General features: G+C 49.0%; 1 protein-coding gene across 2 annotated transcripts in view; it reads left to right on the top strand.

Annotated features, from left to right (window-relative positions):
• SLC2A9 (solute carrier family 2 member 9) overlaps positions 1-27,457 on the top strand; it is a 203,934-nt gene that overhangs the window by 24,982 nt on the left and 151,495 nt on the right. For both annotated transcript variants that reach the window (XM_036921115.2, XM_036921117.2), the window contains 2 exons: positions 6,409-6,569; positions 19,689-19,813. In XM_036921115.2, coding sequence (XP_036777010.2) covers positions 6,409-6,569; positions 19,689-19,813 — 286 coding nt within the window. The remainder of the gene's footprint in view (positions 1-6,408; positions 6,570-19,688; positions 19,814-27,457) is intronic.

Here is a 27,457-nt window from a genome sequence, read left to right as displayed (position 1 = left end):
GCGCTCTGCTCCACGCAGCCATTCGGGCCCCAGGATCCCTCAGCCAGAGTGGCCCCACCATTCCTTAGGGCTCGGAGGTCTCTGCTGGTTCCTCTGTGAACAGCCAGCCTACTTGGAAAGGGAGTGAGTGAGGAGAAGGCACCCAAACTCTTAACACTCGTCCCACTGCCACTCACACCCCTTTACGAAGAGGCAGTCAATGACCCTACCCAGATGCAGGGCACTGAGAAATGTGACCTGGCAGTATGGCCAGGAAAAGGAGGAGAACCTAAAAATTGTGAGCATGAGCGGGCTGCACGGTTCCACTGGATCCTATGTGGCTTCCAGATGCATTTCTCAACTGCAGAGTTTTCTGCTCTTATGGAAATTTCATAGGATGGCTGCACAGATGTCTGATACATACTTAGCAGTCAAGCAGCCATTCCATGTCTCTCCTCCCTAAACCCGGTCTTTCAACATGCAACAGAGGTGCTGACATGACCGTCTTTGCATTTCCTGTACTAAGAGCTGGAACAGAGGAGCAGTTAAGAGAAGGGCGCTGTGGTCCAGCTGCCTGGGAGGGAGTCCTGATCCTCCCAGATGCCAGTGGTGTGAGCTCGGGAAAGCCCTTATGGCCCTGTGCCCCCGGTTCCTCATCTGCCCAAAAGAGAAGTCAGAACACAGCACCTGTCTCATGGGGTTGTGGTGGGGACAAAAAGAGTTCCTGTGTACCCAGTTCTTAGGTTAGTGTGTGGCGTTTTGTAACTATGAGGTTTGGGTTGCCTACTTTTATTATTATACAGTGACCAACACACAGCAGAAACTCAGGTTAAAACATGAGCACTGTCTGTGTTACGCATTATAAGTCATGTTCACATGTGTTAGGTTCATGAAGCTCAGCTCAGTGTTTGTGCAGTGAATGAACCCTCATTGCCCGGCGTCAGCTATCACATGAGCCCTCAGGTTGCTTTCCATCTAGGCCTTTCCTAGACTCACACCTGGAAAAGACAAACGTTTCATGGTTAAAGCCATTACTTTGAAACCGGTTGGGTAATGTGCTTCTGCAGGGGGCCCAGGCCACCCTGTGCACTGCGGGTCTCCTGGCCTGTTCCTCTCCCAGCAGAGGCCCCCACTCTCTGGTTCCCCAAAACTGAAATAAGAAATCTCTGCAGAGACTCCTGCAGCAACGCCTAGCAGTGCATGATATGAAAGCTGCCTCTTTTCCCACTGAGGTACCTCTTACCTGAGAAGGAAAAGAGAAAATTTCCTCCCAAATAGCATCCTTTTAATTTCTGCACATTAATTCCAAGAACCTGGTCACCGCTCCAAGTGTGGCAACAAGAGGGTCTGTGGGGTATTAGCAAGGCTCCTTCAGAGGCAGCCTCGGTTGCTTCAGCTGGGGCAGGATTGCCCTAGGGACCAAGGTCGCATCCAAGAGCTGCCCTTCCATGCCCAGGGGCCTCCTGCTTACTGGGCAGCAGGAAGAGTGCCTGGGAGGTCCCGGGTGCTCTTTCCTTACTCCAGCTCCTCTGCGGTCTTGAGCCTATAAATACGTGCTGTAGCCCTCGGGGCATCCTGTACCCCTGCCTTCCTGTGGCCCCTCCATCCCTTTGGCCTAGCAATTCTCACACGTTTTCTTGCTGTACTCTTTGCCCCTTCAGAGCCATCAACCTTGCGTCTGCGGGGCCTGATGGAGGTCTAGCCCATAAAAAAGGCTTAATTGATACTTAGTTTTAAATCAACAAATGCACCATTGTACTTAGCTGCTTCACTTTCACACCTGAGCTGTGAGATTCAGAGTCCAGATAGTGGAGCTGTTGCGTTAGGGCTCTGAAGTCAGGCAGACAAACCCTCCCCCAGTGTTAGAGAGACTTGGGCAAGTTATGTAAGGCCTGGTTTCCTCATCTGTAAAAGAGGGTTTCTACTACCAGGGTTGTCACAGGGATGAAATGGGATGATTTCTGTGTTGTGGTAGAGTTTCAGTGGTCATAAGCAGCAACAATTTCCTCTGATTGAAACTACAACAGAAGCTGTTGAAAAAGTAGCATCTCCCAGGACCAGTGGCGGGGCTGGCGAGACAGGCTCCGAGGCTCTACAGCCTGGGGTAACACCCAAATCACACCCAGAGCTGGTCCTGTGGGGGCCCCTGCAGCCACTGCTGCCGTCTGCTCCGGCAGCACTGCTGGCCTCGGACACGGTGGCTCCAACCACTGCCCCTGCCACCCCAAACCCAGTCCTGCTGGAGGCCCCTCTGCTGCAAAGACTTCCCAGCCTGGTTTGTTAGCCTCCTGGGCCGCAAAGTCCAGGCCTCTGGTTGGCTGAGCCTTAGTCACATGTCCACTGCCTAGCTCCAGGGGCTGCTGGGAGAGCAGGTGTCTGTCATTTTAAACATGTGCAGTGAAGAACGGGCTGTTTTCCACTGAGGCTTACAAGACAGGACGTTTCCCCAAAGGGAAAGGGAGCTTCAGACACTGAGTAGCCCAAAGGAGGACACGTGGCCACGGGAGCACAGAAAAACGAAGGGGCAGCACTAATGTCCAGCCACCAACAGAGAGCACAGTGCCCACTGGGAGAGGCTGTGCCCAGCAGCTTGGTGAGTCCGGGACAGATGCTGTCATGGTGACCCCGGTGGTGAGGGAAGGTGGCTCACGCTGGGTTGCATGGTGGAAGTGGTAAGTCTCTGGGCGATAAGGCAGTGTATGAATTTGCTGGGATTGTCAAAACAAATACCACAGACTCATGGCTTAAGCAACAGAAATGTATTGTCTCCCAGTCTTGGAGGCCAGAAGTTCAAAGTCAGGGTGTTGGCAGGTCAGTTCCTTCCTGGACCTGTGAGGGAGCATCTGCCCCGGGCTTCTCTCCTTGGTTTGTGCAGAAGAGACACGCCTTCTCCCTGTGTCTCTCCACAGGGTCTTGCCTCTATGTGTGTCTCTATCCAAAGCACATTTTTATAAGGACACCAGTCACACTGGATCAGGGCCCACCCTAATGACTTCATTTAACTTGATCACAGCTGCAAAGACCCTCTCTCCAAATAAGCTCACATTCTAAGGTGATCAGGACAAAATATGAATTTTGGAGGCAAGAACATAATTCAACCCAAACAGACAGGGATCAGTCATGATGGTTTATTAGGGATGTGGGTGAAGGGCAAGAGTTAAGGATGCATTCATGATTTTTGGCTGAGCAACTGGAGGTTGGTGGGACATTTAGTAAGGTTGGGAGAAGGTAAAGAGATGGAATTCAAGGCCAGAGGTCCAGGTGACTGGCTTAGTAAGGGACTTGTGCCCCAGCCAGGGCCAGTAGGACATAAAAAGAGGTTTCTGGAGCCTTCCAGTAAAGATCTTCTTAGCGTCAAGAGGTCTCTGAGACACTAACATTACTCTCTCCAGCCAGGAATGGGAGAGTGTGAAGTGAAAACTGCTATTAGGAGCCACCCACTAATTGTGAGTGGATGCAGCCTTAGGATGAGGTTGAAACTGTGGGTAGTGGAATGAAGCAAAAGGAAGCACCTGGACTCCTGGTCATGTTACTGGACCACCAGATCAACAGTCCTCGAACTCACCACTCCAGTGAGTTTGCACTTACATAAGCTGGTAAGGGTCCTTGTTCCTTCGCTTTTTGAGTTAGGATATCCTGTGACTGCAACCAAGAGAATCCTTGAATGATATATTGCAATACTGGCTCCAGTGGACTGGCAGATCTTTGAGCTCCTGGGGCCATGTTTGTTTTCTCTCTGTGTGCAGCTGAGGTCCCAGTTCTCAGCACCTGCTTGTTGAATGCATCAGTGGATGATGGCAGATCAGAGTGTCTTGGGCGTGAAGGCACGGACATGTCATCATCAGCATTAGTAATAGCTGTAGCTGGTGGTGGTACATTCTGGCCTCTCTCTGCACTGTGAGCAAGGTAGTTATGGGGCCAAAAAGAGAGAAGATGGAAGAGGATAGGGACAGGTAGGCTGCCCCCACTTCCTCATCTGCTGCTGTCAGCCGGTCCCTCTTCACCAGCTCCAACACCCTCCCTCCCAAACCTGGAGCCAGTCGCCCAGTCATTCCTGCCCATTCTGCTCTCAAAATGTATCTCACATCCGTCCCTTCTCTCCATCTCCACTGCTTGGTCCGGCCACTGTCACCTTGGTACTGCTGCAGTGCCTCCCAACAGGGTGCCAGCCTCCTCTCAAGCTCCCCTCCAGCCCACCTGCCACTCCGAAGCCAGAGAGGGCTCCAGAAAATGCGAGCCACACCACGTCCTCCCCTTACTCAAAACCCTCTCATAGTTTCCCCCTTCATCCAAAAAAAAAAAAAAAATCCAAGTAACAAACAAACTCACTACGATGGCCCCTAAGATGCTGGGTGACCTGCCCTTTACTCCCCCTCCAGCTCCGTGCAGCCCACTCCTTCCTTGACTTGCGCCATCCCACCCCACTGGCCTCCTTTCAATTCTGTGGGCATGCCACATTTTTTCTGCTATGCTATCACGGCACATGCTTTTCCCTCTGCCTGGAACACTTTTCCACTACTTAAAATAACTTTTAAAGTGGTGGAATGTATTACACATAGAGTACACAAAATATACACATATGCATTGCACATGCACACATGCACACACACCTACACACACCGACTTCAAAGCATTATGAGTCTAGCGCCCAGCTAAGAATGAGAAGATCCTGCCATACCACTCCTCAGTTATTCCTTGCACCATCCCCAAGATTGCCATTGACCTGACATTTGAAATAATTATTTCTTTACTTTTTTCATAGTTTTACAATCTACATGTAATTCCCCCCAAAACTTTTTAATCTTGCATATTTAAAATTTTTATATATGACATATCATGTATTTTCTTTTTGTTTCTGGCTTGTCCTGTTCACAAAATTTTTGGTTATCAAAAATGTTATGTTTTGTGAGATTTTGTCATATGTGTTTGCAGATTGCTATGGTTCATTCATACTTGTGGCTATAGTGTTTTGTATTATTCCATATTATGATTATTCCACAATATGCTCATCCATTCTATTGTCAGTGGGCATCTGGGTTGTTTCCCATTTGGAGCTGTTGTGAGCACTGATACCATGGACATTGGGTGAATGTATCTTAAGGAAGATGGGGAAAAAGATTTTAGAGGAATTTTCTAGAAAGAGGTTTTCTGTGTTGTAAGTTAGGAGCATGTCCAACCTTAGGAGGTGATGGTGAGCTCTTTTCCAGGATGGTTGTACAAATTAAATTCCCACCGTAGTGGCATGAGAGTACACACTGCTGATCGTCACTCGGTCTTACCAAACTTGTTAACTTTTAGCCTACCTGGGGATTGTGTGAGCGCCACCCAAGTACTGGGCCCTGCTCCCAGCTGTGACCCTCACAACAGCCCTGAGATGTCAATGCCACATTCCCATTTTTCAGATAAGGAAGCCAAGGTCTAGCTGGTTTAAATCATTAGCAAATTGTGCTGGATTCAAGAACAGGTCTATGCAACCTGAACCTATCCTTTTTTTCTGCAATGTCACATGCTGGCTCTGGAGAGGTTTGTGGGCCCTTACTGGGTACCGGGGGGTAACTGAACCTTGGTTCAGTTGAGGGCGGAACTCTCTTGGGGAGCTTAGTGCCATGGCCTCACTTTGGTACACACTGGAATTACCCCATCCTCATCCCAAACCCACTGAACCGGAACTGACAGTGATGGGCATCTGGTGAATGTGAAGTGGTATCTCACTGTGGCTTTGATTTGCATGTCTCTGTTGACTAATGATGTTGAGCATCATGTCATTAGCTTTCTGGTCATTTGCATTTTCTTCGGCATCTGTTCAAGTCTGTTACTCATTTTTAATTGGGTTGTCTGTCTTCTTCTTACTGACTTGATAGAGTTCTTTATATATTGTGAATACAAGTCCTTTGCAAATATGTTCTGTTGGCCTGTGGCTTGTCTTCTCATTTTCTGATGGTGTTATCTGAGGAGCAGAACACTTCATTTTGATGAGATCCAAGGGACCATTTTCTTTTTCTTTTACGGTTAGTGTTTTTTGTGTCTTACAACTTTGCCTAACCCAAGGTGGCAAAGAGTTTCTCAAGGTAGGTACATGCATTTTTAACACATTTCCCAGTTGGTTCCACTGTGTCCCAAAGTGGGAGGAGCCCAGACATGATGCTTACCCTAGTTCGGAGTCAGATATGAGTTCAACGCCCAGGTTTGCCACTTACTAAGAGAACCACTTTGTCTCTCTGAGCCTGTTTCTCTGTCTGCAAAATGAAGTAAAAAAAGGACCCATCCACAAATTTGTTAGAAGGGTTCAGTGAAATAAGCTTAAACATAACTTAGCAAATGCTTATCATGAAGAGAGTGCTGTATAAAAGCATTTATTGTTATGCCCCAGCGGGCTGCAGGCAGCAGGGTGGGGCAGAAGGAATAACACTGTCTGTTGTTTGTTTTCAGTACATCAAGGCCTTTTACAATGAATCGTGGGAACGAAGGCATGGGCGTCCAATAGACCCGGATATGCTGACTCTGCTCTGGTCGGTGACGGTGTCCATATTCGCCATCGGTGGACTCGTGGGGACGTTGATGGTGAAGATGATCGGAAAGGTTCTTGGGAGGTCAGTGGGGGCCATCTCTGTTTAGGGGTCCCCTCTTTAATGTTCACAATGTCTGGATCATAGTCAGGATTGTGGGAGAAAACAGAACCCCACTCAGACAGTCCAGCTGGAGAGATTTTAATGCCAGCAGGGCAGGGGGAGGAGGAGGGCCACTGAGGCCAAGGAGAAGTGACACCACGAATGATGGCTGACAAGCAGCAGCTGAGGACGTGCAGGGGCAGGACTGTGTCAGGGCCCTTCGTCCAAACAGGGAGGCGCAGGGGAGAAATACCGTGGCTTCTCCTCCCCACCCCCGCTCCCGTCTGCTGCGGGGGGCCTGCCGTGGCTCAAAGCCAAGTGGAGGCCAGAAACCCCAGAGCCCTGTTGGTGCAGCCCAGGAGCTCCGGCTCCCGGGGCTCGGAGCTGGGCTGGAGGAGCAGGTGGAGTGGGTGCGGGGCCTGTCAGCACGGCGCCTTGTAAGTACATACAGATGTGCTTCTTAAAAACAGACTCTTAGACAGTGTTCCGTTACACGCCTGGTTGATACTTCACTTGTCCAGTCCCCTGTGGATAGACATTTAGGCTATTTCAAATCTTTTACAGTATAAATTCGCTGCAGGGAGTATCAGAGCTTCCTGTTGAAATTGCCCATCCAGGCCTTCTCCAGCCACACCCACTTCACCTCCCTAGCCTCATTTCTCACTTATTTTGGTCATGAAAAGTTCTCTCAGATCGGATGGATTTATCAGTAAATTCTTGAAACGTTTTCTCTGTACCCTTGCTTATAACTTCCTGGGGGATACTGAGGTGTTACAGGGAAAGCAGAGGCCCTGGAACATTCATGTCTGAACTGGGATCATGTCTTCCACTTGCTGGCTCTGTGCCTGTAGCCAAGTTGTGAAATGCATTTGAACCTCAGCTTCCTCATCTGTGGAATGGACACCGTTGTTCCCACCCCACAGGGAATGGTAAAATGACTGGATTAAACGAATGGGGGCGGAATGGCCTCAGCAAATGGAGCTCAGTGAACAGGAGGTCTTGTTATTTGCCATCCTCCTCCTCCTTGCTTGACACCCCTGCATCGTAAGTGCACAACCTGGCTCCGTGTTGCACTGACCTGAACTGGAGAGGAGATCCATCAGACCCCAGGGAATCCCCCCACTCCCTGGGGCTCCAGAAGCCCCCGCCCAACCCCTTACACTCAGCCTCTCATCCCCAGCCAGGAGCACAGTAGAACTGATGGTGCTTCAGAGCAGATTTTTGCAGGGGTGGGATGGAAAGCCATCCCGACAGCATCCATGCTGTGCTCATGCAAGTCTGAGGCACCCCAGTGAGGTAGGGGAAGGGCTGACACTTTCCTTGTCCCTGAGGCCACTTCCAGGGCAGTAACGAGGGGAACTCAGGCCCAGGAAGTATAACGATGGCATCATGGAGGGAGCACTGCCATTTTCCGAGGCCCTGTTTCTGAGGGTTCCAGGCACTCACACACACTCTCCTGTTTGCTTTTCTCCACCGTGGGGGTCTTAGATGGGGAATGGGAGTCGAAAGCCTACGTGGCGCCTGAGCTCAGGTTGGAACCCATGCCTGACAGCCACCGCACGGGGAGCGTCCCACTATGCCGAGCAGATCTTAATTAGGTGCCTGCTGGCAACAGCATTGTAAAGTCCACTGTTGCTTCACAACATTAGGGGACTGGCTGACCCCCAGGTGGGCACCACTGGCAGAGTCCCTGAGACAGTGTTGTTAAGCCTCTGGCCCCAGCCAGACTCTGACCCCAGTCCTCTTCCTCTCCTAGGTGGCTCTATGGCCTGTGACATATAGTGGCCTTTATCTGGCCGTGGCACTTATACCCCAAGGCTGCCCCATTAGAAGGCTTTGAACCCAAACAGATGGTTCAGGTAAAGCCATACCTGAGCCCGGGTCAGGATGCCGCAGCCCAGCAGGTCCTGACTCCCCAGCCTGCAGGGTGTGTGATGTGGGACTTCGCCCCCTCAGCTCTCAGTCTGCGCCCCTCCCACATGTGAAACTAAGGCAAGGACCATGGCTTCCCTGCCTCCGCAGCATCCAAAAGAGCAAAGGAAAACCAGAGAGAAAACGTAGTGGAAAGATCCTGGATTCCTGAGCGAAGGAGGGGGCCTGGGCCACACAGACTGGATCAGAGTGATGGTTGTCATGCCCTGGGCAGCTGCCGACCCTTCCTCATCACGCTGGGAGTGAGGTGGGACTGGATGAAGTCTCCGCCTGCATCCTTGCTCTGCTGGGTGGAAAGGGAGCAAACCCTGACGGAGGCGGTGACTGTTCAGTCCCCTCTGCAGTAGGCAGCGCTTGGCACTGACTTCTCACAACTCTGTTACTGTGGCTCTTCTACAAGTGATGAACCCGGGCACTGAGAGCCCCAGCAGCTTGCCCAAGGTTGCCCAGAATGAGGTTGACCTGACGTTCAGTTGCAATTTGCCCGCAGGGCTGAGCTCTTCCTGTCACACGGTGCCAAATGAGCAGTTTCTTGATGCTATTCACCTGCCTCGGGGGCTGTCCAGGAGGAAGAGGGGGTGGGCTCAAGGTGTGAGGCTTGGGTAGGGTCCCACAGAAGGGCGCAAATGTGACTGGGGCAAGTCGGGGGGAGCTGGGGATCTTCAGAGTCAGGTGGGCCTGCTCCCTGGCAAGCCCAGCATGGAGCTGATCCTCACAGGGCATGTTGAATTCATCTGTGATCTGTGAGCAGAGCAGGGGCAGGGCCCAGGAATGGTCTCTGGAGAGGAGCCGCCCCATTATCCCCTCAGGGCTGCAGGTCCTTTGACTCCTGGAGTCTCCTGCTTGGAGAACTCTGGGCTATAGAGAATCCTGGTTGAACCTGCCCCTTATTTGGGGCTGTCTATTCTCTGCTGTCACGGCTCTGTGACTCCTTCCCTCATGAGACAGGATGGTGACCGTGCTGGCGCATGGATGCTCTGATGCTCACAGCCCACGGGCCATGTGTGAGTTCCTCAAACTCCCTGTGTGTTGCTTAGTTCATGGTAAGATGAAGATAAAATACTGGCCATGTCAGGGTGGCGTGAAGATCAAGGAGATGACAGAATGAAAGTGTTCATGGAGTCAGCCCCTGACTTACGTTCGTTCTTCCTCCCCACCATCACCAGCTCCTCCTGGGGAGCTTCCTTCCATCACTTGGCAGAGCCGATTATGATATGCCCATTAAATTGCACTGAAATTGGGCTCTTTGCATGTATCATTTTTTTCTAGTTCTTTCCTCTGGAGCAGAGCAGAGAGAAAAAATATGCAGAAAGCCACCAGGAGACCCACACAGGCTGGGAAACCAGATCTTTGGTCAGAGACTTGAGCAACCCCTGTCACCAGGGTCCCCCCTGCAGCAGACTCTCCTGAGCACCTGCCGAGAGCCGAGCACTGACTCTGGCACTTGGGCATCATGGCAAACTAGAGAGCCCACCACCTGCTGCCTGGGCTGGGGCGCTGGCAGGAGGCGGGCCCTGAGCTGCTCCCTGTGCAAGTCACCACGCCTGCGCGGGGCTGTGAGCAGGGACTAGGCAGCTGGGGAGCACCTAATTTCCAAATCTGTAAAGCTCGGGTTCGCAAGGCCACCTCGAGGAGCAGCCATGCAGGCTGAACGGTAATATTTACAAAATGTCCCATGTTGGTCGGGAGGCTTTTTGAATACCTATAAGAGGAGCCCACATCAAACTAGCTCAGGTCCAAAAGGGAGTTAACTGGCTCACATTACGGCAGTGTGATTGGGATGAGCCCAGTAGCTCACATGAGATGGTGAGAAGGCCGTTTTCTCTGCCTCAGCTCTGCCTTGCTCTGCGTTGGCTTCGTGCAGTCTGTCCCTCCCCGTGTGGGGCAAATGGCCACAGAGCTCAGGGTGACACGGCTCCTGCTTGTTCTCAGCACAAACTGCTCCCAGGACCTCCAGTAGAAGCCCCAGGCCTGAATCTCACTTCCCCAAGTGAGGTTTTCTACCCTCAGGGCTTCTCAACCAGGAGCAGACTTGTCCCATCAGGGCACATTTGACAACGTCTGGAGACATTTCTGGTTGTCACAGCTTGGGGGCTGCCACTGGCATCTAGTAGAGGCCAAGGATGCTGCCCAGCAAAGCACAGGACAGCCCCCCACCATGAGGAACTTCTCGGCCCCAAATGTTAATAGTGCGCAGGTTGAAAATTCCTGGCGAGTAACTTTCTAATGCTCTTTAAAGTAATTGTATCATGTTCTCATTTCTGATGCCACCGTGGGGTAGAGATGTGACCACCACCAGCCCCCATGCTAAGGGCAAGGGTGGGGAGTTTCTTGCACAACCCCCTGAGCCACTGAGAACAGCGGGTGGCCACCGAGCAAGGCCAGCAGCCAGCACCCTGTGCATCATGCCGGTCAAATGGCAGGTCCTCACAGTATTATTTCTTTCCTCATTTGCTACTCACTTTTTAAAAATGTGTCTTGATATGTAGTAGTAGGAAAGAGCATTCACTCTCTTGACGTCTGCTGGAGGAGTCTGCAACGCACAGGCAAGCATGTATCAGCTTGGGCCCCAGACAGAGTGCCGTCGCCTGGGAGGCTTGAACAGCAGAGATCTATCCTCACAGTTGGGGAGGCTGGAAGTCCGAGGTCAAGGCGCCAGCAGGGATGGTTGCTCCTGAGGTCTTTCTCTTTGGCTCACAGACGGTGGTCCTCTCTCTGTGTCCTCGCCTGACTTGGTCTGCGCAACAGCACTCCTGGGGATTATTCCTCTCCTTGTAAGAACACCAGTCCTATGGGATCAGGATCCCACTCTCATGACCCCATTTAATCTTAATCACCTCCTTAAAGGCTCTGTCTCCAAATAGAGTCATGCTGGGGTTCAGGCTTCAACGTAGGAATTCGGGGACACCCAGTTCAGTCCACAATTGAGCATGTCCACTGCTTGCTGACCATCCTTTTTCAGGCTAGGCTTGTCTGAGGAAGTGGAGGTCTCTGGAAGCACAGGCTGCCGCAGGGCTGGGGACACACACGTTTGGTTAAGGGAGGCTCAGGAGACCCCTTGGAGGAGGGGGAAGCAGAAGAGGGCGGAGGAGAAAGAGCCCAGCCTGGCTGTGCTCTCAGGGCAGGAGTCCAGAGTGTGAGCCACGCCCCAGAGCCATCCCATCTGAGGCAGGGGCCGCACCAATGTCCAGCACAGTCCAGGCGCTGGCCACAGGCTGCCCTGCCAGGCGGTCCCTCTGCTGGGGAGGGCAGTCTTCCGGGGAAGGGCAACCAGGAGCCTTTAGCAGCCACACGCACAGAGCAGGGCATGGGAAGGGGGTGGGAAGGGCAGAGAGATACCAGCCAAGAAGTCTGAATCTCTGCCCTCACTCTGCTGGACTTGGGAGACTTGTCTGACACAGATTGCAGACGGCAAGGACTCTGGGAGAAGGAGGCCATGCTGGGGTTCATGTAAGACAATCAGGAGAAAGACTGGATGTGGTAGACAAGACCAGAGGGCTTCAGGAAGGCAGAGAGCCAGAGTCTAAAATGAAGTGTCAGTCAACTCAAAATGTGAAGCCTGTTTGGTCCAAGTTGTTTCTGCATCGTCAGTGTGTCCTGTTTTATGGATGTGGCCCACCTGGTAGTGCAGATGCATGAGCTGGGAAATGACCGCTGAAAGTCAAGAAATCATTACTCCGTCCTCCCCACACCCCCACCCGGCAGAACCAAGTATTGACCTCCTTGGGGCTCACATAGGGCTTAGTGTCCCCCTCTGTTACATCACTTAGCATCTTGTGCTGTAAGCATTTCATTACTTTTTTCTCTTCCCCGAAAGGAGAGCTCCCTGTTGTAAAACCGTGTCTACACATGCGCCCCAGCCCCCAGCACAGGAGTTTGGACACATTAGGCAAGGAGGGAACTGCCAGGTGGCTGGAAACACGGCTGGAAGGACGCTGGATGCTTTAATTTTTTCTACCGTAACTCTCCAAAGTGGCCATCCTTTTCCCTTTTGCATGCTTTTCATTCACTCATTCATTTATTTTCTCAACAAATATATATCAAGCACTCAGGGGTGAACAGAGCCAACCAAGTCCCTAGGGGTAACAGTCCTCTAAGCAGAGGGGAATAGCGAGTGCAAAGGCCCTGGGGGAGAGATGGGCCTGGCTTCTCTGAAGATAAGACAGGATGTCAGTGTGGCTGGGGCTGGGGCTGAGTCGGTGAGTAGAAAACGAAGCCGGAGTGGTCTCTGGGGTTGACTCCTGAGCCCCTGTGGGGCTGCATAGGGCCTTTCACTTTTACCCCAAGATGGGAAGTTACCAGCGTGTTTAAGAACTCACCTGTCCTCTTGCATTTTGAAATGCTTGCTATTGTCAGTGGATCCCAGGAGGTGAGGAGGATCCCGGGGTGAGGAGATTTGGTGCGTGTCAGGTTTGTAAGGGGACAAGCGGGAGATAGTGAGAGTTGTTTGAGTTTTGGACATATTTTGAAAGTAGAGAAAACAGGCCTTGCTGATGGATTAGATGTGGGGAGGGAGCCAGGGGAATCAAGATGACGCGAGCATGTTTTGCCTGAGCCATCACAAAGATGGTATTGTCTTGGGGGTAGGGAAGCCCTCGGGAGGGACAGAGTTTGGGGGAAAGGAGGAGAGCGATATCAAGGGCTCAGCTTTAGGTACACCGCTCGAGCTGTCAGACCTCCTAGTGGACGTGTCGAGAGGGCAGGTCGGTGGGTGCAGCACGCAGAGAGCTCAGAGGTGAATCTGGATGTCATCAGTACATGGGTGACACTTAGAGCCAGGGGACAAGGTGAGATCTCAGGGACCGTATGGAGACCAAAGGAGTAGGCTCGAGGGCTGAGTCCTGGAGCCCTCTGCCCACAGGGGCCTGGGAAGGTGACCAGCCCACGAGGCAGAGCACACCCACCGGGGCCGAGGTCCGGGAAGCCAGCAGAGAAGGAGGGGTCAGTACCTGCAGTGTGCATGCTGCCATGGAATGCGGACAGAGCTCCATCAGTGGGTTTTGCACCAGAGCGTCTGGCCACCTGGAGAAGAGCTGTTCCAAAGGCACAAAGGTGGTGGGTTCAAGAGAGACAGAGAGAACTGGAGACGGTGAGTGTGGGAGACTCCGAGTTTCCTTACGGAGGGCAGCAGAGACACTGCGTGGTGGATGGAGGAAGGTGCAGATCAGGAGCATTCTGGGGTTCTCTTTTATGGTGGGAGCTACAATAGCATGATAATGAGATGTTCCGGCAGAGAAGGAAAAATTGATAGTCAGGATCAAGGGACCCACGGATGGTGGAAACAAGGTGTGATCTTGGCTTACAGGCCAAGTCGGGCTAAAGAATGGTGGGAAGGGCACATGGAGGTTCCCGCTTCCCTAGGCCTTCAGAGACATACTTTCTAACCCAAACTGAACTAGTCCCCATATGGCCCCTGTGTGATCCTGGTCCTGTGGGTCAAGCTAAAGCGTGACCCGGGGGAAGGCGGCTCTGACACTTTCCCTGAGCCTTCTCCTGTCCAGGCTGAATATCCCCTGTCCCTTCGGCCACTTCTCAAGGGACACGGTCTCCACTCTCCTCATCACTTTACCCCTCTCGCTCGTAGTCAGCCCTTTGGGGCACAAGCTGATCGTCTCCTGGGTTTCCTGGGGAGATTCCAAGCAGCGAATCAGGCTGCGGTTCCTTGGGGGCGCGGGGCTCTGCTGCGGACAACACTCATCTCCTTGTTTCTGTTGCCTGTTTATCCAGGGGAAGAAATGGAGAGACAGCAATTAAAGTCCCACTTTCTGAACCCCAGTGTGTCAGCTTTGTGAATTATTTGCAAAGAATGTTTCCATCCTCACTGGGACACTGGCAGGCTGGGGGTTATTTGGGGAAGGAACATATTAATGTGATAAACTTGCTTAGAGGGTGTGCAGCCCTATTTGCAAATGTTTCGGGTCAGACCTGAATGTGATTTTGACGTTCTCTGCATAGCACAAAATACACGGCCGAGTCCAGTGCCAGAGCTCAGCCGGAGCCCTTGGCAGCATCCTTGGCTGCTGTCTGTCTCTCTACCACTGTTCAGTCCTTCGGTAAATCCCATCAGCCGCCTTCAGAACACACAAGGGCCTGCCCACTTCTCACTACAGGCACTGCTACCCTCCTGGTCCAGGTTGCTTTCAGCACTTCCCTGACCCATTGCAAGGCTTTCCAGCTGCTCCCCCCATTGCACACCTACCCCGACATGGAAGACTTCGTGATCCTGTTAAACTGTAAGTCAGGCCAGGCCGTTCCTCTCCTTAGGACTGTCCAGGGGCTGCCCATTTCACTCAGGGTAGAAACCCCAGTGTAAGGTCCTTTATGGGCCACCCTGCCTCCCCCTCAGCCCTCACTGTCTGCTGCCTGCTGTCCAGCCCCGCAAGTCTGCGCTCACCTGTCACCTCCTCAGGGAGGCCGTCCTGTCCACTCCGTACAGTCACACCCCTCTCCTCCTCTAGTTTTCCTGACAACATTTGTCACTGCGTGCCTGCTGGATATGCTCTATTTTTGCTTGTTTATTGAGATGCACATAACAGTGGGGACTTTGTCATGGTCACGGCCAAATATCAGAATCTAGATGGTGCTCAGCACCCAGTCTGCACGCAATGTGTGTTGAGTGAATGAGCCTCAGTCAGAAGAATCAATGACCCCAAGTCACCGTGACAGCCGCCAGCGTGGGCAGCTCAGTGTTGTGGTTCCTGGCTTGTTAATGTCCCAGTTAATGGTATGTGACTTCAACCCAGGACTTAACTGCCAGATCTGTTTCCTCATGTGGAAATGGGGTACCAAGATCACCTAACTCATAGATGTCCAGAGAGTAGAAAACAGTTAAAACAGTGCCTGGCACATAGTAAGCCTTCCGCGAATGTCAGCTGTCACCGTGAGTTTTATTTTATTTCTTTTTAAATTTATTGAGGTTCCACATAAGTTCTAGTTGCCATCCTAAGCCTTGTACAAAAGTCACCTGGATCGGTCAGTGGGCACGTGGCTGGGCTGTCCGGGAGGGAACATTGTTGAGGTAGATTTGGGAGAATGGTGTTCGTCCTGCCCACAGACCCAGAAGCTAAAGGGACCAGGACAGGCCAGAGCTGGGCCACATGCAGGAGGCCTGGGGCAACGCGACTTGCCTCCCAGAATGTGTTCCTTCATTCCTGGGCACGGGGCACCTGTGTCTGCAGGACGGGCCTAGTTCCTGGGGCTGCAGCGAGTGACGGGACAAAATCGCTGCCCACACGGCGCTTACATTCTGGTAGGGAAAGATGGACAACTAACATAGAAACAGACATGCACGCTTATCCCGTATGTCTCTGGGGCTGGGAAGAAATTAGAAAGGGTGGTGGCGTGTAGAGACACGGGCTCTGCAGGTGGGGAGCAGACATGTCAGAGACTGTCCGAGGCAGGATCTGAACCGAGACTGTACTGAAGTGAAATAATGACCTGGGGGGACCAGGGGGGCTGAATGAGAAGCAGCCTGGCTTCTCTGGGCGGCTCAAGAGTGTAAGGAAGAGGACCAGACACTGTGGCACAGGCCACCTCAGGCCCGGCCTTACGGGCCCTGGAGAAGAATTTATTCTACATGCAGTGGGGATCCACCAGCAGGTTTTAAGTAAGGGACAGTAGGTCAGCGTTTGCTTGGAGAAGGTCACTCTGTGGCTCTGTGGCCCATGGACTGCACAGCAGGGCAGGAGCAGAAACAGAGGCCACCCCTGGCTGTCACAGTTGTATGGGTGTGAGATGAGGGTGCCCTGGGCACTGCCGCACCGCAGGACTGGAAATCGGAGAAGCAGTTTGATTTGGGATATATTTTGGAAGTAGTGTGGACTCAGTGATGGATTGCATATGAGTCATAAAGAAAATAAGAGATGTAAGTATTATTCCCAGATTTTTGGCCTAACACACTAGGAATGTAGGTGCTTTATTTACTCAAATGGGAAAGAGGGGTTCAGGATGCATGTGTTGGGGGGTTAGTAGTGGGAATTCAAGGGTTCTATGTTGAATATGCTGGGTTTGAGATGACTACTAGGCACGCACGTGGATGTGTCTAGGAGGGGTTGGACACATGTCAGCCTGGAGTTGAGAAGAGTCTGGGTCACAGATGTAGGTGGGAATTGTCATCAGGTAAGATAATGAGACTGTGTGAAGTCACCCAGGAAGGGAGCACAGAGACAGGAGAACAGGAGAGAGATGAGCTCAGCTCTGAAGGCCCCGGGTAGGTTAAGGGGCCCAGGGGATGAGGACAGACAGCCAACAAACGGAAGGTGTGGCTGGCAGGGAGAAAACGGGGATGTCCTGGGAAGGCTGTGCTTCAAGAAAGAGTGTGTGGTCAGAACGCAGAGGCTGTACCACTGGGGGCCACACCAGGGCCACACAGTAGGGGGCAGGAAAGGGGACCATGGAGAGAAGGCTGGGCCTTGGAGGAGACCTCTCACTACAGGTGCCACGGGGCTCAGGAGAGTGTGGGAGACACCTGGCTCCCTTGCCTACCGTTGACACAGACATCAGACTTCACTCGGCCAACCCCACTAGGAGGTCTGGGCAATAGAGTTCCCTCTAAACAGGGCGGGCAGAGGGAGGAGAAAGGGCCAGAGGACGGGCAGGCAGCAATGGGCACATTCCCAGTTGCACACTGCCATAGCTTCTACGTCTGCTTCTAGAAGCCACAAATTGTTGCTAGGTGACATTTGTGTGATGATTTATTTGATGTCTGTGTCCCTAACTAGACTGTAAGGCCCATGAGAGAAGGATGGGGTGACTGACATTCCTGGTGGTATAGCCAGTGTCCGGGACTCACTGAACATTCACTGAGCCGACACATGAGCAGAAGCCCCGCCGGGACAGGCCACAGCCCCTCACCACTCCTTCCAAGCTTTGCCCTGCTTTATTCTTGAGGCTGACGAGGCAGTTCCTCCGAGGGCCGAGGAAGGGCCGTGAACTCCAGTCAGTGCCAAGTGGGGTGCAGGGGGAGCTCCTGGTACTCTGAGCTTTCACAGTAATGGAAATTAGTAACTTCAGGCTCATCTTTATTGAATCCTGAGTCTGAGATCTTTTGCATCAGAATAAGCAAAGTTAGCCTAGATTGGAATTTTTATATTAAGCCTCTGCTAAATCATAACTTTTTCCCCATTATGATGTTCATTTAAATTCATTTTGAAAGTGAGATTGTATTTATTTTTTGAATAATTAATACATCGTGTGGCTTAACTTTCAAAAGGACCAGATGAATGTAAAGTTTCCTTTCAGTTTTGTCCTTTGGCCACTGTCTACAGGTTACAGAACATGCTGTTTAGAATATTTGCTGTGGAGGCAACCAGGGTTATCAGCTTTTTGTGTATCTTTTTCAAGGTGTGTGCCTATCTCTGTGCACACACACACACACACACACACACACACACATCTTTACCACACAATTTGCTGCATATTCTACACAGAGTTCCATACCTTGCTTTTTGCACTTAAAAGATCTTAAAGAGCTTTCGTATTGGAATATAGAAAGCTGCCTCTGTTTAATGTCTGCATAATGTGCTACTCTATGGATGTACCATCATTTATTCAAATAGTCCTTTGTTAAAGGACACCTGGGTTATTTCAATCATTTGCCATTACAGAAGATGTAGCAATGAGCAGTCTTATTAGTTAATGCAAAAGACATTAACTTTGGGATTCTCCGAGAACATGTAGGAAGTGGAAAAAATCTAATGGAAAGTTTGAGATAAGTCAGAAATCATGGAAAGAGCTCTAACTCCTAAAAGTAATAAGGAAGTCCCTTTTCAATCCCTAGCTTCTTGCAATTTACAAAACAATTTAATATCTATTAACTCACTGAGTCTCTGGGAAAAAAATATCCTGTGAGAGGCTACAGGTTTTGACTCACTAGTTGTATGACCTGAGACGTTGTCATTTTCTAATGTGTTGGAAAGTTTCTAATTTGTTTGCAAGTTTCTAATTTGTCAATTCAATTTGTAAAATAGGGATAACAATGTACCTGCTTCATGGGTTGTTTGCAGGAGTAAATGAAGTACTTAGAATGTAGTTAGAACAGGGTCTATCGCAGAGCAAGAGGTCAATAAATGTGAGTCATTCGGGTCATTCTGTCGGTGAGGAAAGGAATACACAGGGCAATAAAGTACAAAGGGCAGAGCTGGTGTGGGAACCCTGGTCCCTAGGCCTCCGAACAAGTCCTGCTTTTCAGTGGTGAGCTCTTAGGAATAAGCTCACCAGGCAGTGAGGGAAGTCCTGGGGCAGCGCACCTACTGACCCCTCAACACCCTGGCTGACCTCCTTCAGGGGGCTTAGTTCAACCTTCTGCTCAGCACTGTAGTTCATCGAACTGGAGATGCCATCTGGCATAAGCGACACTGTCACATGACCTGCAGAGAAGGAAGAAAGAAAGGAAGGGAGGGGGTGGGGAGGGAGGGAGGACAAACCTGCCACACACGTAGGTCACTGCGCTGGCCGTCAAGCTCTGTGCTCTGCTCTGCGATGCGGACCTGGGACTGGCACACCCCGTCTGCCCATTGCCCGTGGGGGCACAAGGCGCTTGCTCCTTGCGGTTAGACTGAATCCCTGCCAGTCCCTGCAGGGAACTTGGCCGTCAGTTCTAGTTCCCAGCCTTTCTCCATTCCCAGAACTAGACTCATGGCTCAGCCCTCGTGGGCCAGTGCCCACCCCAAAGATCTGAGCCAGCTCCTGAGGCCCCCCTTCCAAGCCCCGAGGTGTCAGCGCTCCAAGGGCAGCACCCCCTCCTCAGAGGTCCCCCTTTGGCTTCTCAGGCCTCCTTCTCAATGCCTGCCTGACCACTCCCTCGGTTCGATCCTCTCTATTAAAATTACTTGAGTGGTTTCCACTTTTCTGCCTGAACTCATAAGACACACCCTGACTTCAGAAACATTGACCGAAGGTCCTAGCATCAGTGAGATAAAATGCTGCAACAGGGAATTCATGGACTGTCTGGGATGACAGGCCTTCGGGGTAGCCTACTCGAGGCCAGTGGTGAACTCGGAGGGAGAAGTGCTTGGCTCAAGGCCACACGGCCACGGTGGCAGTGGAGGGCCTGTGGGGTCTAGGCCCTGCTCCTGCCCCTTAAGCCACCGCGCCCGCGGCTTGCTCTGCTGACCCCGGCAAAGGGCCTGACCCCTGCTCCTGCCTCACGGTGGGCTCCCTTTCTTCCAGGAAGCACACTTTGCTGGTCAACAATGGGTTTGCAATTTTGGCGGCCTTGCTGATGGCCTGTTCTCTCCAGGCAGGAGCCTTTGAAATGCTCATCGTGGGACGCTTTGTCATGGGCGTGGATGGAGGTGAGGCTTCAGCACGGCAGGGGAGGCGGCCGTGACATGCCTAGGGGGGTTGGAAATGGGAGGGATGTTTGGAGGTGCCACATGACTGTATGGAGTTGGCAGGGACCCAGGATGCAGGGAGCCTGCCTGACGTGGGGCAGCCGCACGAGATGCCCCCTCGTGGCGCTCTGGCACCCCAGCTGGGAACCCTGGGAAAGACAGGGAAAGGCCCAAGGGGGTCCAAAGTCCTGGATGACCGCTGGCATGTCACGCCTTCCACTTTGTCGTCTTCATTATAAAACTCTTGTCCCAAGGTTATCTGTGGTTTCCAGGGAGTTCTCATGAGAGTTGTGTTTCCTGGGGGTCCTCTGACACTTATTCTTTCATTTATTCACAAGCTTTTAGGGAGCACCTGATGTGCCTGGTGCTCCCCTACATGTGGGAGACGCAGGGTGAGCATGACCCCCGTCCCTGCCCCTGGAGCTCACGTCCTAGTGGGTGAGCAGATATGCAGTCAGGTACAGGAGGCAGGCAGTGGCAAGCCCTAGCTGGAAAATAGAGTAGGGCAGGAGATGGTGAGGGTGGTTTTAGATAGGCTGATCAGGGAAGACTGCTCGGAAGAGGAATCACAGTAGAGACTGGAATGATCCAAGGGTGAGACCGAGTGAGTCCCAGGGGAGCTGGGTTCCTAGTGGAGCAGAGTGCAATGGCCCTGAGGCACAGGTGAGCCTGGCTTGTGCAGAAAAGCATGGGGGGCCAGAGTGGTTGGAGCTGGTGGGCCAGGGGGAGAATGGATGCAGATGAGGTGAGGAGCGGCCAGTCAGGTCACACAAGGCGCCCTGAAGGCTTTGGGCTGAGTGTGATGGGAAGCGAGGGAGGGGTGGGAGGGATGTGACATGAGCTGGGCTGTGTCTCAGTAGATTCCTCCTGCATCTGTGCGGAGCAGAGGGGATCAAGGGAGGGCAGGCGAGGAATCAGGCAACCAGTCGTCCAGGGAAGACAGCTGAGGCTGGACAGGAGGGGGGCAGGGAAGCAGGGAGGGGGGCCAGATGCTGGCTGTGCGGTGTGAAAGCAGGAGACTCAAAATGTATTGTCAAAACCAACCAACCAACCAGCCCTGCTTTCTTTTCTAAGTGCCCAAGTCTGTAAAGTGTGACTTTTAGGCATTTGTGGAAAGATCACCAACCTGAGGATTGCCTCTCAGCTATGCTTGCCAATTTCTGACTTTTCACTAGTGCTTTAGTGGCTCTGAGCCTCAGTTTTCCCATTTGTAAAATGGAGATAACAGTATCTACTTAGAAGGGCTGTTAGGCGGCTGACAGCCTAATGCTGCTGCAAGAACCTAGTCTGAGTTCACTAACGGCTAATGCCTTCCTTGTCCATCTCGTGCAAGCTGAGGGCACCAGGCGTTATGAGTGAGCTGAACAACTCAAGTGTGTCCCCAGAGAGGAGAGCAGGAGAGGAAGGGCCTGGAAGAGGTCAGGGGAGAAGAGACGTCACTTACCCTTCATCGCTCTGCACAGGTGTGCCTGGCTTGTGCAAGAAAGCGTGAGGTGGGAAATAGTTAACGCAGGACCTTTTTTTTTTTTTTTATTTTTTTTTATTTTTTATTGAAGGGTAGTTGACACACAGTATTACATTACATTAGTTTCAGGTGTACAACATAGTGATTCAACATTTATATACATGACAATTCTAGGTACCAGCTATCACCATACCAAGCTGTTACAATATCTTGACTATATTCATTACATCCTGGTTACTTATTATTTTACCATTGGAAGTGTATACTTTTTTTTTTTTTTTTTTGTGAGGGCATCTCTCATATTTATTGATCAAATGGTTGTTAACAACAATAAAATTCTGTATAGGGGAGTCAATGCTCAATGCACAATCATTAATCCACCCCAAGCCTAATTTTCGTCAGTCTCCAATCTTCTGAGGCATAACAAACAAGTTCTTACATGGAGAACAAATTCTTACATAGTGAATAAGTTCTTACATGGTGAACAGTGCAAGGGCAGTCATCACAGAAACCTTCGGTTTTGCTCATGCATTATGAACTATAAACAATCAGTTCAAATATTTGATTTTTTTACTTGATTTATATGTGGATACCACATTTCTCTCTTTATTATTATTATTTTTAATAAAATGCTGAAGTGGTAGGTAGATACAAGATAGAGGTAGAAAATATAGTTTAGTGTTGTAAGAGAGCAAATGTAGATGATCAGGTGTGTGCCTGTAGACTATGTGTTAATCCAAGCTAGACAAGGGCAATAAAACATCCACATATGCAGAAGATTTCTCTCAGAACGGGGGGGTGAGGTTCTAAGCCTCACCTCTGTTGATCCCCAATTTCTCACCTGATGGCCCCCCTGCGACTGTGCCTGTCTTAGGTTGTTCCTCCCTTGAGGAATCTTACCCGTCTCTGGCTAACCAGTCATCTTCCGGGGCCATACAGGGAAATGTAAAGTTGGTAAGTGAGAGAGAAGCCTTATTGTTTGAAATGGTTAGCTTTTTACTTCTTTGCATATTTATGCCCTGTAGCTTCTATGCCCAGCATTTGTCTTGAGGTATCTTTACCACTTGGAAGAATTATGATACTCGTAAAATTTGATATGAGGCACGAATTCTATTTAAGGGTTGTAATTAGGAAGGAAGAAGAAAAGCTATAGAAGTAGCAGGCGGCAGAAAACCTGGGAAGATTGATTATTTCTTTGACATATCTTCTTGTAGAGTAACTTCAGCATGTATAGGTTTTAAGCTACTACTTAAATTGCGCACACACATTAACATAATAGGAGTATAGTTACATAACCAAAGCATATCTGTAATTACCAGCCATCTGCAGTGAAACCAAGAAAACCAGTTAGGCACCTTAGGCATTTGTGAAAACTTATCTATGATATGGTGGATATTGTCCAACTGAACTTGAACAGTCTGAGAGAAATCAGACAAATTAAAACAACCCATTCCTGTGGAATGTTCACATCCTTTATGTTCTTTTAACAGTAAATAGTCTGTAGTTGTAAGATTTTGGAGCGCTACAATTTGCACTTCTCCTAATTCTTCGTTGAGTTCCAACAGTATAGATCCAGTCAAATTTGTTGTTTTACTGTATGCACAGGCCAGCTTAGATATCTCCTTCATTCCCATGGCAAGTCCAGGAGCTGGTGGGATGAGTGCATCTACACCTGTAGCAGTGTGTGGATCTTTGTTGGGGTTTTTTGATGATCATCTTCTGGCATGAGTCTTCCAGAGAGTGCTGATGTTGGAAGTTCTCTTTCATATCGTATCTTAGTTCATTTTCGGGGTAGCCCAATTAGGCTTTGATCTTCTGTATAAATGCAAACAGACCCTTTGCCTACACTTTTATATGCCCTTTATACCCTTGTGTAGAACTCATTGGAGGTTACCACACAGGAACTGCCCTTTTTTTGTTTTGTTTTGTTTTGTTTTGTTTTGTTTTTGGTATCACTAATCTACACTTGCATGATGAATATTATGTTTACTAGGCTCTCCCCTATACCAGGTCTCCCCTATAAACCCCTTTACAGTCACTGTCCATCAGCATAGCAAAATGTTGTAGAATCACTACCTGCCTTCTCTGTGTTATACAGCCCTCCCTTTTCTCCTACCCCCCCATGCATGCTAATCTTAATATCCCCCTGCTTCTCCCCCCCCCTTATCCCTCCCTACCCACCCATCCTCCCCAGTCCCTTTCCCTTTGGTACCTGTTAGTCCATTCTTGAGTTCTGAGATTCTGCTGCTGTTTTGTTCCTTTAGTTTTTCCTTTGTTCTTATACTCCACAGATGAGTGAAATCATTTGGTATTTCTCTTTCTCCGCTTGGCTTGTTTCACTGAGCATAATACCCTCCAGCTCCATCCATGTTGCTGCAAATGGTAGGATTTGCCCTTTTCTTATGGCTGAGTAGTATTCCATTGTGTATATGTACCACATCTTCTTTATCCATTCATCTATCGATGGACATTTAGGTTGCTTCCAATTCTTGGCTATTGTAAATAGTGCTGCGATAAACATAGGGGTGCACTGATCTTTCTCATACTTGATTGCTGCATTCTTAGGGTAAATTCCTAGGAGTGCAATTCCTGGGTCAAATGGTAGGTCTGTTTTGAGCATTTTGATGTACCTCCATACTGCTTTCCACAATGGTTGAACTAACTTACATTCCCACCAGCAGTGTAGGAGGATTCCCCTTTCTCCACAGCCTCGCCAACATTTGTTGTTGTTTGTCTTTTGGATGGCAGCCATCCTTACTGGTGTGAGGTGATACTTCATTGTAGTTTTAATTTGCATTTCTCTGATAATTAGCGATGTGGAGCATCTTTTCATGTGTCTGTTGGCCATCTGCATTTCGTTTTTGGATAACTGTCTGTTCAGTTCCTCTGCCCATTTTTTAATTGGGTTATTTGTTTTTTGTTTGTTGAGGCGTGTGAGCTCTTTATATATTCTGGACGTCAAGCCTTTATCGGATGTGTCATTTTCAAATATATTCTCCCACACTGTAGGGTTCCTTTTTGTTCTATTGATGGTGTCTTTTGCTGTACAGAAGCTTTTCAGCTTAATATAGTCCCACTTATTCATTTTTGCTGTTGTTTTCCTTGCCCGGGGAGATATGTTCAAGAAGAGGTCACTCATGTTTATGTCTAAGAGGTTTTTGCCTATGTTTTCTTCCAAGAGTTTAATGGTTTCATGACTTACATTCAGGTCTTTGATCCATTTTGAGTTTACTTTTGTATATGGGGTTAGACAATGGTCCAGTTTCATTCTCCTACATGTAGCTGTCCAGTTTTGCCAGCACCATCTGTTGAAGAGACTGTCATTTTGTATGTCCATGGCTCCTTTATCAAATATTAATTGACCATATATGTTTGGGTTAATGTCTGGATTCTCTAGTCTGTTCCATTGGTCTGTGGCTCTGCTCTTGTGCCAGTACCAAATTGTCTTGATTACTATGGCTTTATAGTAGAGCTTGAAGTTGGGGAGTGAGATCCCCCCTACTTTATTCTTCTTTCTCAGGATTGCTTTGGCTATTCGGGGTCTTTGGTGGTTCCATATGAATTTTTGAATTATTTGTTCCAGTTCATTGAAGAATGTTGCTGGTAGTTTCATAGGGATTGCATCAAATCTGTATATTGCTTTGGGCAGGATGGCCATTTTGACGATATTAATTCTTCCTAGCCACGAGCATGGGATGAGTTTCCATCTGTTAGTGTCCCCTTTAATTTCTCTTAAGAGTGACTTGTAGTTTTCAGAGTATAAGTCTTTCACTTCTTTGGTTAGGTTTATTCCTAGGTATTTTATTTTTTCTGATGCAATTGTGAATGGAGTTGTTTTCCTGATTTCTCTTTCTGTTGGTTCATTGTTAGTGTATAGGAAAGCCACAGATTTCTGTGTGTTAATTTTGTGTCCTGCAACTTTGCTGTATTCCGATATCAGTTCTAGTAGTTTTGGGGTGGAGTCTTTAGGGTTTTTTATGTACAGTATCATGTCATCTGCAAATAGTGACAGTTTAACTTCTTCTTTACCAATCTGGATTCCTTGTATTTTTTTGTTTTGTCTGATTGCCGTGGCTAGGACCTCCAGTACTATGTTAAATAACAGTGGGGAGAGTGGGCACCCCTGTCTAGTTCCCGATCTCAGAGGAAATGCTTTCAGCTTCTCGCTGTTCAATATAATGTTGGCTGTGGGTTTATTATAGATGGCCTTTATTATGTTGAGGTACTTGCCCTCTATTCCCATTTTGCTGAGAGTTTTTATCATGAATGGATGTTGAACTTTGTCAGATGCTTTTTCAGCATCTATGGAGATGATCATGTGGTTTTTGTCTTTCTTTTTGTTGATGTGGTGGATGATGTTGATGGACTTTCGAATGTTGTACCATCCTTGCATCCCTGGGATGAATCCCACTTGGTCGTGGTGTATGATCCTTTTGATATATTTTTGAATTCGGTTTGCTAATATTTTGTTGAGTATTTTTGCGTCTACGTTCATCAGGGATATTGGTCTGTAGTTTTCTTTTTTGGTGGGGTCTTTGCCTGGTTTTGGTATTAGGGTGATGTTAGCTTCATAGAATGAGTTTGGGAGTATCCCCTCCTCCTCTATTTTTTGGAAAACTCTAAGGAGAATGGGTATTATGTCTTCCCTGTATGTCTGATAAAATTCCGAGGTAAATCCATCTGGCCCGGGGGTTTTGTTCTTTGGTAGTTTTTTGATTACTGCTTCAATTTCATTGCTGGTAATTGGTCTGTTTAGATTTTTTGTTTCTTTCTGGGTCAATCGTGGAAGGTTGTATTTTTCTAGGAAGTTGTCCATTTCTCCTAGGTTTCCCAGCTTGTTAGCATATAGGTTTTCATAGTATTCTCTAATAATTCTTTGTATTTCTGTGGGATCCGTCGTGATTTTTCCTTTCTCGTTTCTGATACTGTTGATTTGTGTTGACTCTCTTTTCTTCTTAATAAGTCTGGCTAGAGGCTTATCTATTTTGTTTATTTTCTCGAAGAACCAGCTCTTGATTTCATTGATTTTTGCTATTGTTTTATTCTTCTCAATTTTATTTATTTCTTCTCTGATCTTTATTATGTCCCTCCTTCTGCTGACCTTAGGCCTCATCTGTTCTTCTTTTTCCAATTTCGATAATTGTGACATTAGACCGTTCATTTGGGATTGCTCTTCCTTTTTTAAATATGCTTGGATTGCTATATACTTTCCTCTTAAGACTGCTTTTGCTGTGTCCCACAGAAGTTGGGGCTTAGTGTTGTTGTTGTCATTTGTTTCCATATATTGCTGGATCTCCATTTTGATTTGGTCATTGATCCATTGATTATTTAGGAGCGTGTTGTTAAGCCTCCATGTGTTCGTGAGCCTCTTTGCTTTCTTTGAACAGTTTATTTCTAGTTTTATGCCTTTGTGGTCTGAAAAGTTGGTTGGTAGGATTTCAATCTTTTGGAATTTTCTGAGGCTCTTTTTGTGGCCTAGTATGTGGTCTATTCTGGAGAATGTTCCATGTGCACTTGAGAAGAATGTATATCCTGTTGCTTTTGGATGTAGAGTTCTATAGATGTCTATTAGGTCCATCTGCTCTACTGTGTTGTTCAGTGCTTCCGTGTCCTTACTTATTTTCTGCCGGGTGGATCTATCCTTTGGAGTGAGTGGTGTGTTGAAGTCTCCTAGAATGAATGCATTGCAGTCTATTTCCCCCTTTAGTTCTGTTAGTATTTGTTTCACATATGCTGGTGCTCCTGTGTTGGGTGCATATATATTTAGAATGGTTATATCCTCTTGTTTGACTGAGCCCTTTATCATTATGTAGTGTCCTTCTTTATCTCTTGTTACTTTCTTTGTTTTGAAGTCTATTTTGTCTGATATTAGTACTGCAACCCCTGCTTTCTTCTCGCTGTTGTTTGCTTTAAATAGGTTTTTCCATCCCTTGACTTTTAGTCTGTACATGTCTTTGGGTTTGAGGTGAGTTTCTTGTAAGCAGCATATAGATGGGTCTTGCTTTTTTATCCATTCTATTACTCTATGTCTTTTGATTGGTGCATTCAGCCCATTAACATTTAGGGTGACTATTGAAAGATATGTACTTATTGCCATTGCAGGCTTTAAATTCGTGGTTACCAAAGGTTCAAGGTTAGCC

Source organism: Manis pentadactyla, chromosome 5 (genome assembly GCF_030020395.1).
Source record: "Manis pentadactyla isolate mManPen7 chromosome 5, mManPen7.hap1, whole genome shotgun sequence".
NCBI lineage: Eukaryota > Metazoa > Chordata > Mammalia > Pholidota > Manidae > Manis > Manis pentadactyla.
Note: the sequence above shows the minus strand (reverse complement) of the source record. Positions and strands in the feature narration are given on the sequence as shown.